The sequence below is a fragment of the Exserohilum turcica genome, assembly GCF_000359705.1.
Source record: "Exserohilum turcica Et28A unplaced genomic scaffold SETTUscaffold_6, whole genome shotgun sequence".
Lineage (NCBI taxonomy): Eukaryota > Fungi > Ascomycota > Dothideomycetes > Pleosporales > Pleosporaceae > Exserohilum > Exserohilum turcicum.
The window spans coordinates 473,056-484,592 of NW_007360277.1; the positions used below are offsets into that span (position 1 = coordinate 473,056).

The following is an 11,537-nucleotide window of genomic DNA, read 5'->3' on the forward strand; positions in this document are numbered from 1 at the left end:
ACACACACAGAGTTCAAACTAGAAACAAGTAGCACGGCGTAAGTATCTCGGCATCCTGCAAAGACAACTTCTTGTTCCATGGCCAAGAAGACCAAGTCTCCACGCGAGAGTAAATAGAGACAGAGTGAAGCATAGTAGAAGCCATTCGTGTTGGATCATATTAATCAAAGCAAAAAAAAGAGAGATAAAACCCCCCATTTCTTTACGCCATTCTGATGCATGCAAAAATGAAAAAACCAGTAAAAGAAAAGAGAGAGAAAGAGAGAGAGTACACATATGCTCCGACGCGCCCCAACCACGCCCCCACAATTCATAGGTTTTTTCTATCTAGACTTTGGAACAAAAACACTTACACCGTCCACACTCACACATACAGACACCTATACAGACGCCTATACAAATGCCTGTAGTATAGTATAGTATAGTATATACCAATCCCCGTGTGCACACAATGGTTTAGACACGCACAGACATATAGAGAGTCGATGGCTCGATCAAACAAATAATAGTGTCTACTCCTCAGCGTCATCATCATCCCGAGCCTGAGCATCAAATGCATCAGCCGCTTCCTCGGGGATAAGCACGTTCTCAGGCCTATCGTCGTCGGCATCGTCGTCGTCGTCGTCGTCGGCGTCGTCTTCAGGCGCATTAACAAGATCCATGTTCTTATTCGCGCCATTCACACCGGCATCCGCTTCCAGTCCGTTACTCTGCTGGTGCGATGCAAGCGGCAAGACACCGGCATTTGCCTTGAGAGCCTCGATTTTCGCTTTGGTCATTTCATACACGTATTTGCCGAGGTGTTCTACGTCGTGCATTTCGGCTTCGCCGGGGACGGGGTCGGCGGTGGGCTGCGAGTCGGCGATTGTGCGCTGGGTGTGGGGGAACAGTTCGTCCGTGACGAGGTGCAGTTTGTCCGGGCGCTGGAGTAGAATGTCAAAGGCGGGTTTGAGCTCGAAGACGGATTCGAAGACGGAGCGCCGGCCCAGGATGTAGAGGCCGAGGCGTGCGCGGGACAGCGCTACCGTGAGACGCCGGATGGAGCGCAGGTAGCCTATTGAGCGGGTGCGGACAAGCGAGAGGATGATGTCTGGGGTGGTGTTAGTGATGCTGGTGGTGGGTGGGAGAAGAGAAAAGGGGGGAAACTTACAGTCGTTCTGCTCGCCCTGGTACTTGTCCACGGTAGCTACTATCCTTGGGCGCCCGAATAGCGGGTTGTTCTTACACTTGTGGCCTAGGACGTCATTGATCAAGCTCTTCTGCCCAGCGTACGTGGTCAGAATAGAGATCTTGTTGGCTGGGTATCCAAGAAGTCGCATGTACATGTACAAGGCGACTGCGTACTCGGCTTCACCCAGATTGATCATCCAGTGAGGCGTAGGCTGCTCTTCTCCTTTACCCTTGTAGTCCTGCACATCGATGAATTGGTACTCGTGCTTGAAGCCCGGGTTGGCGAGTTGGAATTCAGGGTTCGACATGACAGACGGCAGATTGGAGAGCGACGGGTACCGCCATTTGTAGAGCTCGGCAATGGACGGGCGTGCACGACCTTGCTGGTCGAGCATGATGGTCGGTACACCCAGGCGGACAAGCCGTTGGAAGAGCGATTGTTCCAGGTTGGCATACTGGCGGAATGCAAGGTTCTGGATGACGGGCGAGTTCTGGAGGTGGTCACCGCAGAGGACGATGCGTTGTAAGGGAAGTTCGCTGTTCTGCGGATTCTGCAGTGCAAGCGGGATGAAGTTCTCAATCTCGGTGATTTGAGCAGCTTCTTCCATGATGACGTTGTCGTAATGGAAGCCTAGCGATGCAATTTCTTGTCTTCGCATGGCCGCATGTGTCGATGTCATTGCGATGATGCGGGCCTCCTTGACGAGCAGGTAGTTTGCCTTGTCTCGCGGGTTTCGCAAAAGCTCAAACGGACGAATGTCCTCGAGCTCTGCAAAGATCTTCTGCACATGGCGATAGCAGCCTTGCGCAATGTCAAGAATCTCTTCGCGGTCTGCCGCGGAAGGGAACAGAGGCTGTGGCGCATTTGAAAAGTAGTCTTTGAATGGAAACTCGGTGATGATTTGATCAACACTTGTATCTTCAGACGTGATACTATCCCAGTATTGCGTCCACGCTGGCTTCACATAGACAAGGTTGAAGTAATCAGCAGTCTCGCATGAGCTCCCATGGGCACCAGGCGCACCAAAGTTCTTGGCAAGGCGATCGACCTCTGACAAGTAGTACTGTCCTCTCTCAAGGAATGACTCTACTCTGCCGTGCTTGCTGTAGCTAGCATCCGTCTCGAGATCCTCTTCACCATGACCTAATCGTAAAAGATGGCGCTCATCAATGTCAAGCGCCACAATCTTCTGGAATAGCTGGTTAAGCGCCTGGTTGCTATGCGCAATAAGCAAGGTCCGCTGATCCGGAAAGTTGTGATATAAATTGGATATAATCTGGGTCGCCACGTCCGTCTTGCCGGTGCCTGGGGGTCCGAGCACCACTGTTAACCCCGGCTGGGTTCCCGAAGTGATTGCATCGACCTGTGCAGGTGTGAAGCGGACCCTGTTCAGCTTTGGTGCATCTGCAGGGTAGGGGCCCATGTTTGGTGGCTTGTACGAGGATATGTGAATGGACTCCTGCACAGGCCGCGCAGCCTCAACCTGGTCGCGACGCCGCTTTTTCGATGCTCGTGGTGGTGCAACCTCGGGTTCCGCGGTAACAGAAAATTCCAAAACGTATGGAGGTCCGAAGGATGTCTGCGCCTCTTCATGGGGTTCAATGGACTTGCCGGGAAAGGACTGAATCAGGTGCTCCCAGTCCAAAAAGGTATCACGAAAGTCGATCTTGTTCAATCGGGTAGGGAGTCGTTTGTACGTTGCAGATGCAGGATCCCCGTAGCCTAGGAAGACCTCCTGAAGCCAGGATGGTGCCGGGATGTCAGAAAGTGTCAGGCGCTTGATTGACTCGAGAATGGGGAGGAAGTTGTTCTCCCGTCCTCTCCTGCGGACGATGAGGTTGATTTGCTCGTAGACGTCGGGTGCCCCTTTGGCAGTCTGGTCCATGTCGATCTGGTATTGCTTCGCGTCAATGTTGACAAGGAGCCGCCGCTGCCGTGCCCTCGGCCCAAAGCCATCGTCACGCGCCTGGTCTCGCAAAGGTCGTCCCTTGTCGTCTAGAACTTGGACTACCTGGGCACATCTCATCCGCTGCAGACCGAGCTCTTCTCCGGTGGCGGCATCTCCATGGTGGCCGTTTCGCATGGGCACGTCGTCTTTGCCCTCGACAGCAAGGAGAAAGACTACGTCGTCTGGCCGAAGTTGTTCCCAATCCCGTCGAACTGGAAGCTGAAGCCGGCTGACATCAAGTATAATCTCTGCTCGAACATATGCGGGGTGCTCCTCTCCAACCCTTGACGGTGCCACGTCTACGATGGCAGGCTTCATGATGGGCAGTGACATTTTAGACACCCCGCCAAATTTGGTGCTGGCACCTCTGCCTTTGGGCTTTACGCGCTTTACTACGTCCTCCATGTCTTTCCGAATGCCATAGAACGACTCGGCGCGGTATAGGATAAATGACCTCCATAAAAAGTCGCCCATGGTCAGATACTGAAGATTGAGCTTTGGAATGGCAAGGGGTCTTGACCCGTCGTAAGACTCGTTCCGCAAAAACGCACTCTCGTAGAGAATCTTCTCAGTAGGTAGGACAGGCATATCGCGGACCATGTCTTTGAAAGTAGGGCGCTGTTCGACAAGCGCTGTCAAGGTCTCCATGTAAAAGGCCCGGTCGCGCACCAGGTTGGTGGTGGCAGGGTACTCGGTTCGCAGACCCAGGGGAGAGCAAAGCTCAACCAGCTCACTATCGCTCAATGTACGCAGGTGTCCGTCCAGCTCCTCCCTGTTTCCGATGCTCTTGTAGTTTGCCAGCGCCATGAGCTGGAGCTTCTCTTGGAATGCAGCGTAGCCTGTTCGTTGTAGCTTGGACAAAAGGTCGTAGTGCTGCTGGTCGTACTCCAGCTTTGATAATTGCCTGCCAGTCTGGTCCTCGATGGGGAAGTTGGTGAAGTGGCTGAGCAAGTCGAACAGATCGCGGAAGAGGCCGTTGTCCTCGTCGGCGTACATGGGCGACAAGCGCACGGCTGGGAGCATGTTCAGGTCCTTCAGTAGTGTGTTGACATATCTCCTGGTGGGCAGCTGGCTCTGCAGGTCTATGAGGAGCTCCATGAAGCGCTCGCAGTAGGCCATGTCCTCTCTGCTGCTATTGTTGTATAGCCGGTCGATGAAGTCGAGAAGGAGTGTGTAGAGCCACGACCTCTCGAACCGTAGCCGAGCCTGCAGCGCATCATCTCCAGCGTCGTAGCGCTTGGATGCGGCCCTCCAAGCCTTGCGCAACATGCTGTGTTCCTCAAAGTACTGCTCGCGCACCGCTTCCGAGTGCAGGTTCTGCCATATTGATATGCCGACCAGAGGGGCGCACTCTTTTCGCACCAAGCCGCTGTCGAGCGACTGAAAGGCGCCAATGACAAAGGATATGAGCTGTGTCCGGATCTTGCTGGGCTGCGAAGGGTCCACCGTCATGGAGAGGATGCGGCGGAAAAAGGACGAGAATCCGGCCGGGTTGCTGGAAAAATGTTCTGTACAAAGGTCAGCGCACTCTTCTCGTCGACCAGCAGCAGCGGCGGCGCAACATACCCCACGACGACAGGTTCTCCCTCCGCTTGACATTTACCATGAGCGCCAGCAGCAGGTGGTGGTAGTTGGAGGCATCCTCTGTGAAGCCCGGCCACAGATATCGCTCGAGCAGCTGCAGGTTCTCGAGGATCAAGAGCGACGAGTGTGCGAAATGGGCCGTTTCGAGATGGTCCCACAGGTCCTTCTTGACCACGTCGGGGCGTACCTTGGGCGTCTTTTTCGCGGCCAGCCAATTCTTCCTCGCTACCTGCGCGAAGTGGTTCTCGCCGTGCAGGTCGGCGACGGTTGGGCGGGCGTGTAGGCTCGACGAGTCGGGCGCATGTGCAGGCGACGCGCCGTCAGGGGCATTGGACGGGGGCAAGCCCGTCGGCTTGACGTCCTCCATGTGCTCGGCGTTCATGGCTCGGTCGGCGATGGAGAGTGGTGTTGGTCGCACGTCGAGGGCTGCACGCGCATTGTTGATGCACAAGAGTCTGGGATGGGTCGTGACGCGCCAAGAACTAAAGTTTCTGGAGCGATGGCGTTGCAGAAGCTCCAGCGCCTGAGCTAGCCGCCTACCCTGGCCGCCGGGCTAATGCGCCCCACCACTACCTCTGTGATTTATGTAGACTTGATACAAGTTGAACTTCTCATCGTCATCTTCTAGGATGCTTGGTAGGTTATTGCTTGAATATTTTGATTGGTTTTACATTGATGTGGCGGAACTACAAGCGGTAGGGCATACTACTTACACGAGCCTGTATGGTACTAGACGAACATTCAACACGATGACCATTCTTTACAGAGAACCCTACGAAATGCAATAGCCATGTTATCTATCAGATTTGGTTCACAGCTTTGGGTGCAGGATATTTGGTAACCTCACGTGTTGTAAGAACAAGCCAACCTTGAGAAGCTCGGGAGTATACGTCACTTAAGATGGTAGGTTGCATTCCAATCGGCCTGGTCAATCAAATCCAGTCCAATATGAGACATGTGCAGTTATTCGAGTTATTTTTTAGCCGGATTCCATATCAGCAAACTGTTAAGCAAATATTCGCATCAATTCTGCTCTAAAAAGCAAGCCATGTCGTCTGCCAAGTCCATCAAGATAGCCACGAATCAAGTACTCTCTAGTTAGAGCCTGCCCAAAAGAACAGCCTGCTATCTGACTGTAGAATTGACGAAGAAATGGTAGTTGAAAGTCAGTATTGCAATAGGAATATACCACTTCAATGGAACGCAGCCAGCAGACCCGGCAACTCTGTCGATAAGTATAATTATCCAAACCTTCTCTTCTCTGCCCCAATCCATACCATCACCAATACCAATATCGAATGTACTCAACTCCCAGTATCCTAATCCATCAAACCCCGACGTTGCACGCCACCGCGTGCGTAGTATCCAGCATCTCAGGGCCCCACGATTGGCCAGTCCGAACGCAGCAACGTCTCCGGCCCGCAATGCCAAGCCCCAGTACCAACCTCACTCGCACCCCAACATCTGGGCTATCCCGCTCCGCAATTGCGACAAACACCCCCCCAACAACGCAACCATGTCTTCCGCCGCCGACTCCGCAGTCAGGCACCAGGCCGTTGTGCCGGATAAGCTGCCCACGGGAGAGTACCCTGTGAGTCAATTGCTGGTTTGCAACCGCCGCCCACTGCTAATTGCACACAGCTCATCGACAATGACCCGTATGTCGCTCTCTCTTCGCTCTCTTCGCTCTCCCTCTCTCTCTGCACCACACAAATTCGAAACCGGAGCACTGATTCTAGCACAAAAGCCACATTTCCCGCGTAATTCGGTACGCGCGCCCGTCGGATTGGGCGTACGGCGCGGCCCTCGGAGCCCTAAGCCCGGGTCTGATGCTGTACTGGGAAAAGATGTCACCGTCGATGGTGGGCAAGGGCGGATTTGCGCCCATCATGCGGCTCAGCGGCGCCGTTGGTGTGACTGGCTGCTTCATGTTTGCCTACTCGAGGTCATGCAGTAAGTTTCCTGGGACGTTTGGGGGCCGGCACACTTGGGGAGGAGGCTTATTTGCAAACGAATAATTGACTAACACGGACGGGCAGTGCGTTTCTATGGCGCGCGCGAGAACCGGCGCGAGGTAGACATGGATATGCGCGAGATGGTGGACAAGGTCAAAAAGGGCGAGCCGCTATATGGGAAATCCGAAATGTCAGAGTACTTGCAGGGAGTTGCTCACCGAAACTCGCGCTACGCCGCTACATTTTCCCACGTCATTCCATGGCCAAACTTGGTTCACCACCCGTACCACGGCATCGATACCGCAAAGTACTACCGCCAGGCTGAGTTGGAGCTGGAGCAGGAGAGACTCGCTAGGGAAGGCCGATAGAAAAAAAAGCTGCCCCCAAACCCGAGACCAAAGGAAGAGCGTATTTTTGTTCTAGTCACATGGCTGTACATAGGTTAAAACAAGCCAAGTCAGAGTGTATCAACATGTTTCTTCTTTTTTGACCTTTGCTCATACGGCGGTTTTATTTTATGTTTTTAGTTTACAGCCAGTCCCTTCAAAATGGCTTCTTGCCCAAACTCGGCCATCTTGAACTTGCTAATCCAGTCATCCCTATGGAGGTACGCCCCGCAGATTCTCCGCTTACCCGTAAAACTGCTGCGTCCATGCAGCACTCTCCAGTTGTCGAAGATCAAGACGCGACCTGGTTTTAGCTGTTCCCAGTACTCGTTTTCCTCTTTCTTCAGCAGCGAATCAAACTGGCGCGCCGCATCATACCAAATCTCGACGTGCTCGACGGGGAGTTGGATTGACGCGCGGTCCGAAGAGTTCCAGCGTACGCGCAGGAGATCGCCCGTTGCATCATCGTGTTCGAGCACGGGAAAGCCGCGATACGGCTGAATTGATATGCCCTCGTTGCCCGAGGCATGTCCGTACACATTCACAGTCGACAGGATATTGTAGGCTTTGCGGTCTTTGTTCCAGAGCTTGCGGGCAACGGTGAAGCCATCGACGAGCAGACTGGCGCCGCCCAAGCCCTCGGTATGTGAGAGGAGGTGCAGGGCCTGCAGGCCTGCGGGATCAGAAAAGTACGTATTGTCTGTGTGTGCCTCGAGCGCAATATTCGTATACGCCGTATCCTTGCTTGCGAGGTCGGCCGTGAAGTCGTAGAAGCCGCCGTAATGCGTTTCGCGGATAAAAGCAATCTTCTCCAGCAGCACCTTTGTGTCGTTTGGGTCCTCGAAAGGCGTCCCGTCGACGTAGCAGAATCCGTATTTGCGCAGGTGCTGCAACATCTGCTTCATTTCTCCCTTCATGACATCGCCGTACTGCACTGATGGAGCCGGCTCGTGTACAACCGACTTGCCCCAGAGTGCGAGCTCCGTCAGACCTATCCGCTGAATGGCCTTGGTTCCCTCTTTCTTCAATGCCTCCCTGAAGAAGCGTATCGGATACTTGCTGCAATGCCCATCTGTCCATTGCACCCACAACGCATGACTCTCGCTATCTTCGACCCCCTCAAACGAATACGTTTGCACCGCAATGTCCCTGGGAATAGCGAACGTATCAATCAAGCGCTGCTTGGTCGCATCATGCATGCAAGCGGCGCACTGGCAGTTATCCCTTAGCCAGAGACTGGGAATCTTCTTTTTGCCGACATGGACGTGCGCGTTTTTCACATGTACTGGGTTATTTGACAATGGGACAGGGTACGCTTGTCTGCGCACTCTGTACGGCATGTACAGATTGTCGCGCACCTCTAGTTCTCTCAGGCTGCGCGCAACGCTTTGGAGGAGATAGTCGGGCTTCTTTTCTTGGCGCAGCACTTCCTCTATTTCGAGCTCGTTGGGTTCTTTGCTTGCATATTTCCTGATTGGCGGCGCCCTGCTGCCTTGTTCTTGACCGTTGCCTTGCTCTTCACTGCTGCTTGCTGTCGAAGAATTGAAGCGCGTAAAATGCTGAGAGCGCGGTCAATACTGCCAAATGCTCGGGTCTCTGCGCAAACATACCTGAGACGACGTCACATGTCGCGATGCAAACCGAGTGACATTGGCTGTTGATGCGAATCGCGATGCTCTTGCCGACAGCATGGCGGGCGCTTGAGCAGTTAGCGAGTCGCCTGATACGAAGTGGGAAAGGATTGACCCGATTAGGCTGTGAGGGGTTTGTGGGTTGAGCATGGGGAGCTCTTGCCTGGTGGTGTTGTTTGGCAAGCTCGGGTATCGGATAAAGCCCCTGTCGCAGCCACTGGCTTCCATACCATGTGCTACATATTACATTCAACCTTTGAATTCTCCATTCTTCAGTGAAAGAGCAGGCACCATGGCCTAATGGTAAGGCGTTGCTTTCCGGTGGCAAAGATTGTGGGTTCGAGTCCCACTGGTGTCGTTTTTTGCATTCTTTTTGCCTTTTTTTGCTGTAGCTTTTGGCGTCTTGGTTTTAGAGGTTTCCTGGTAGCGGCATGATTTTTGGTGGGGAGGTTTGCGGGTATCGTGCGCAGAAATGACGTAGTGCCTGCACGTGCTAAGACAGTTTGGGAGTACTATCAGCTGTAGATGTAATTTGCAAGCGCCCCTCTGTCAATCCAAGGCAATAAATTCATCAAGCAGGATGTTTATTGATTTCTAGGATACGGGGGGTTGCAGAATGCATGCTCAAGATGAGACCTTGTCAAGACACAGAGGCCCACGTCAAGATCATCAGCTAGGCTCATTCTTCCTCAACTCCCTCAACGCGCTGCTATCAACCCTTGGATCCAGCATATTCAGCAAGTCGCTCTTGTGGGGATTCGACGCCGATCTTGGCTGTACGCTGTGTGCAGCAAAATGGACATTGGGCTCTACATATCACATCTGTCAGCAAGCAGCGCACTCAGAGCCACAAGAATTCGGGGCAGCTTTAGGTCTGGTAATAGGCATACTGGAATCCAAGACAAAGCTTTTCCATTTCGACAACTTACGACTTCGCCGGCGCGGCTGGCGTTCTGGCTCTGTTTCAGAATCCGGGCCCTGTTGGTCAGCTCCTTGATGTAGTTCCTTTCCATGGTCATCGCTGTACTGCGATGTCGTTTCAATGGACGCACGGCTTGATGACTGAGGTTGGTGAATTTCGATTTCTGGATCGAGCATGTTCAGAAGACTGCTTTGGTGCATGGGCTTTGGATGGTAGTAGGATGGATCAGGCTGATCATAGCCTGGACCACGAGTTAAGACCTCATCAACACGTCCAGATAAGCTAGGAGGATCGAGCTTCTGGGCAGCCTCAAGATCTGAGCCACCGCTTATTGAGCCACGGAGACGGTGAATTGTTGAATGGTCTGTATACTTCATCGACTCTGCGTCAGGTCCTACGGGAAATACGGGGTCCAGTTTGTTAGCTGCCTCAAGTCCAGACGAAGCGCCTATCGAGCCACGATGCTCATGAGGCGGATTTGGGCCGTGTTGGTGTTCTTGTGCCGAGTACCAGGTATCATCGAGATCTCGCGAAGGGTTCCAGGCAGGGTCTTTTTCGTCTACAGATTGTCAGCTCACAATCAGTGTATACATATCAAACCGCTTCCGAATGGCTAGCCTCAATATCAAGTTGTTTATCGCATGCATCTCAACTCACTGGTGCCATCAGTCTGCCGAGGAGGAAGAGAGGTGTGCAAACGAGCTGTGACGTCAGCAATGAACGGAAGCTGAATTGGTACGAAGAAAAGGGTATATTGATATCAAGTTGAGGCTGTTCGTCTATCTACGTGCATCGTAGCCCGTACCACCAACTGCAGACGTAGGATCAGCGCGGTGGTCTGTATCCGAGTCAAAGCGGGGATCCAGCTTGTTTCCAACGTTGGTCGAATGGGGGCCGGCGTTGGTCGAATCCGTCACTGTTCCCCGGTGGTCTGTGTCCGAATCGAAGCGAGGGTCAAGCTTGTTGCCAATGTTGGAGCCGTGCGAACCATAGTTGGTAGACGTGTTGTTGGTAGGATGGGCACTGGTAGGATGACCACGGTAGCCGCTGTCCCATTCGCTCACTCCCTTGTTGGCAATCTCTTGGTTCTTGGCTGCGCTCGCTGTGTCGCCGCTCGCTTTGTCGACTTCAGACAATGCGCTGCCGCGGATGGCTTCACCAGTGCCCTGCAACAGTTAGTTACTACTCCGGTATATACGCAGACGAGCATTGTCTGCTTAGAGATGTGCAAAGGGTTGGATCAAGGCACTTACATGCACCATGTTTACACCCTTGCGGACGGTTTCGCCAAGACCAGTCATGTTGAGCTTTTGCTGTGGGTTGAAGTAAAGATTAAGGTGCGATTAAGGTGCTTGTGTAGTAAGATTAGGTGTAGAGGAATGAGGAATTGAGTGATGGCGGATAGCAACAGAGAGAGCTCGGGCAGATATACTGCGAATATGCAGCTGATGCTGTGGCAACGACGACGGAATCCTGCTTGCCATGATTTGCGTTGTTCGAGTTGAATGTGGAAAGGGTATTGCGACATAGGCTGAGAGATGTGATGTCATGCTCGGCACGTAATCGAGGGCGATGCCGATACCGATACCGATCTGCCCCATCAACCACCACTAACACCACCCTCTCTGCTCTTGTAGTTACTAGGATCTTATTACGCATCTAGCCTATTACAATACTACACGGCCGTGTTTTGTACAACCTATCAGCTCTGCTGAGTTGGTAGTCTGTTCCAAATCAAAACATTAGCATCTTTTTTAAGTTGTACTAGCTTGAAATTAGTCCACGGCATGCACTAACTAGCCCCACCACAAAGTGCGCGCGACCACAAAGTACGCGCGCGGCCTCACCAAAACTACCTTAAAAACGAGGCTATAGAGCCACACCAAATAGATATTATCACGATATATTTTGGTGTGAGATCCAATAGGCTTTAATATATA

The 11,537-nt window shown here is 52.9% G+C and overlaps 4 protein-coding genes and 1 non-coding gene across 5 annotated transcripts; 2 read left to right on the forward strand and 3 right to left on the reverse strand.

The window, feature by feature from the left end:
• Positions 1-200: 200 nt before the first annotated feature.
• Positions 201-5,070, reverse strand: SETTUDRAFT_140653 (uncharacterized protein; the record flags this gene model as incomplete). Its single annotated transcript, XM_008031439.1, has 3 exons — positions 201-1,090; positions 1,151-4,627; positions 4,686-5,070. 3 exons carry the CDS (start codon positions 5,068-5,070, stop codon positions 513-515), a joined length of 4,440 nt encoding a protein of 1,479 aa, XP_008029630.1. The 3' UTR covers positions 201-512.
• Positions 5,071-6,202: 1,132 nt separating this feature from the next.
• On the forward strand, positions 6,203-7,127 carry SETTUDRAFT_165031 (uncharacterized protein). The gene is made up of 4 exons (XM_008031440.1): positions 6,203-6,294; positions 6,345-6,361; positions 6,451-6,656; positions 6,743-7,127. The coding sequence occupies exons 1-4, from the start codon at positions 6,220-6,222 to the stop codon at positions 7,024-7,026; spliced, it is 582 nt and encodes a 193-aa protein (XP_008029631.1). The 5' UTR covers positions 6,203-6,219; the 3' UTR covers positions 7,027-7,127.
• A 35-nt stretch (positions 7,128-7,162) lies between these two features.
• SETTUDRAFT_180821 (uncharacterized protein) lies at positions 7,163-8,825 on the reverse strand (the record flags this gene model as incomplete). The annotated part of the gene is made up of 2 exons (XM_008031441.1): positions 7,163-8,603; positions 8,655-8,825. 2 exons carry the CDS (start codon positions 8,823-8,825, stop codon positions 7,182-7,184), a joined length of 1,593 nt encoding a protein of 530 aa, XP_008029632.1. The 3' UTR covers positions 7,163-7,181.
• A 136-nt stretch (positions 8,826-8,961) lies between these two features.
• Positions 8,962-9,033, forward strand: SETTUDRAFT_t56. Its single transcript has one exon. It is a non-coding gene; the product is annotated as a tRNA-Arg (tRNA).
• A 354-nt stretch (positions 9,034-9,387) lies between these two features.
• On the reverse strand, positions 9,388-10,939 carry SETTUDRAFT_180822 (uncharacterized protein; the record flags this gene model as incomplete). The annotated part of the gene is made up of 5 exons (XM_008031442.1): positions 10,851-10,939; positions 10,385-10,763; positions 10,255-10,299; positions 9,605-10,156; positions 9,388-9,449 (listed from the first exon to the last, which is right to left on the reverse strand). Exons 1-5 carry the CDS (start codon positions 10,896-10,898, stop codon positions 9,388-9,390), a joined length of 1,086 nt encoding a protein of 361 aa, XP_008029633.1. The 5' UTR covers positions 10,899-10,939.
• Positions 10,940-11,537: the final 598 nt, after the last annotated feature.

Bases quoted from the DNA above. Each gene is read 5' to 3' on its own strand.
- SETTUDRAFT_165031 (XM_008031440.1), top strand. From the start codon at position 6,220: ATGTCTTCCGCCGCCGACTCCGCAGTCAGGCACCAGGCCGTTGTGCCG. The intron at 6,657-6,742 runs GTAAGTTTCCTG...ACGGACGGGCAG, and splicing joins TGCCTACTCGAGGTCATGCA to TGCGTTTCTATGGCGCGCGC.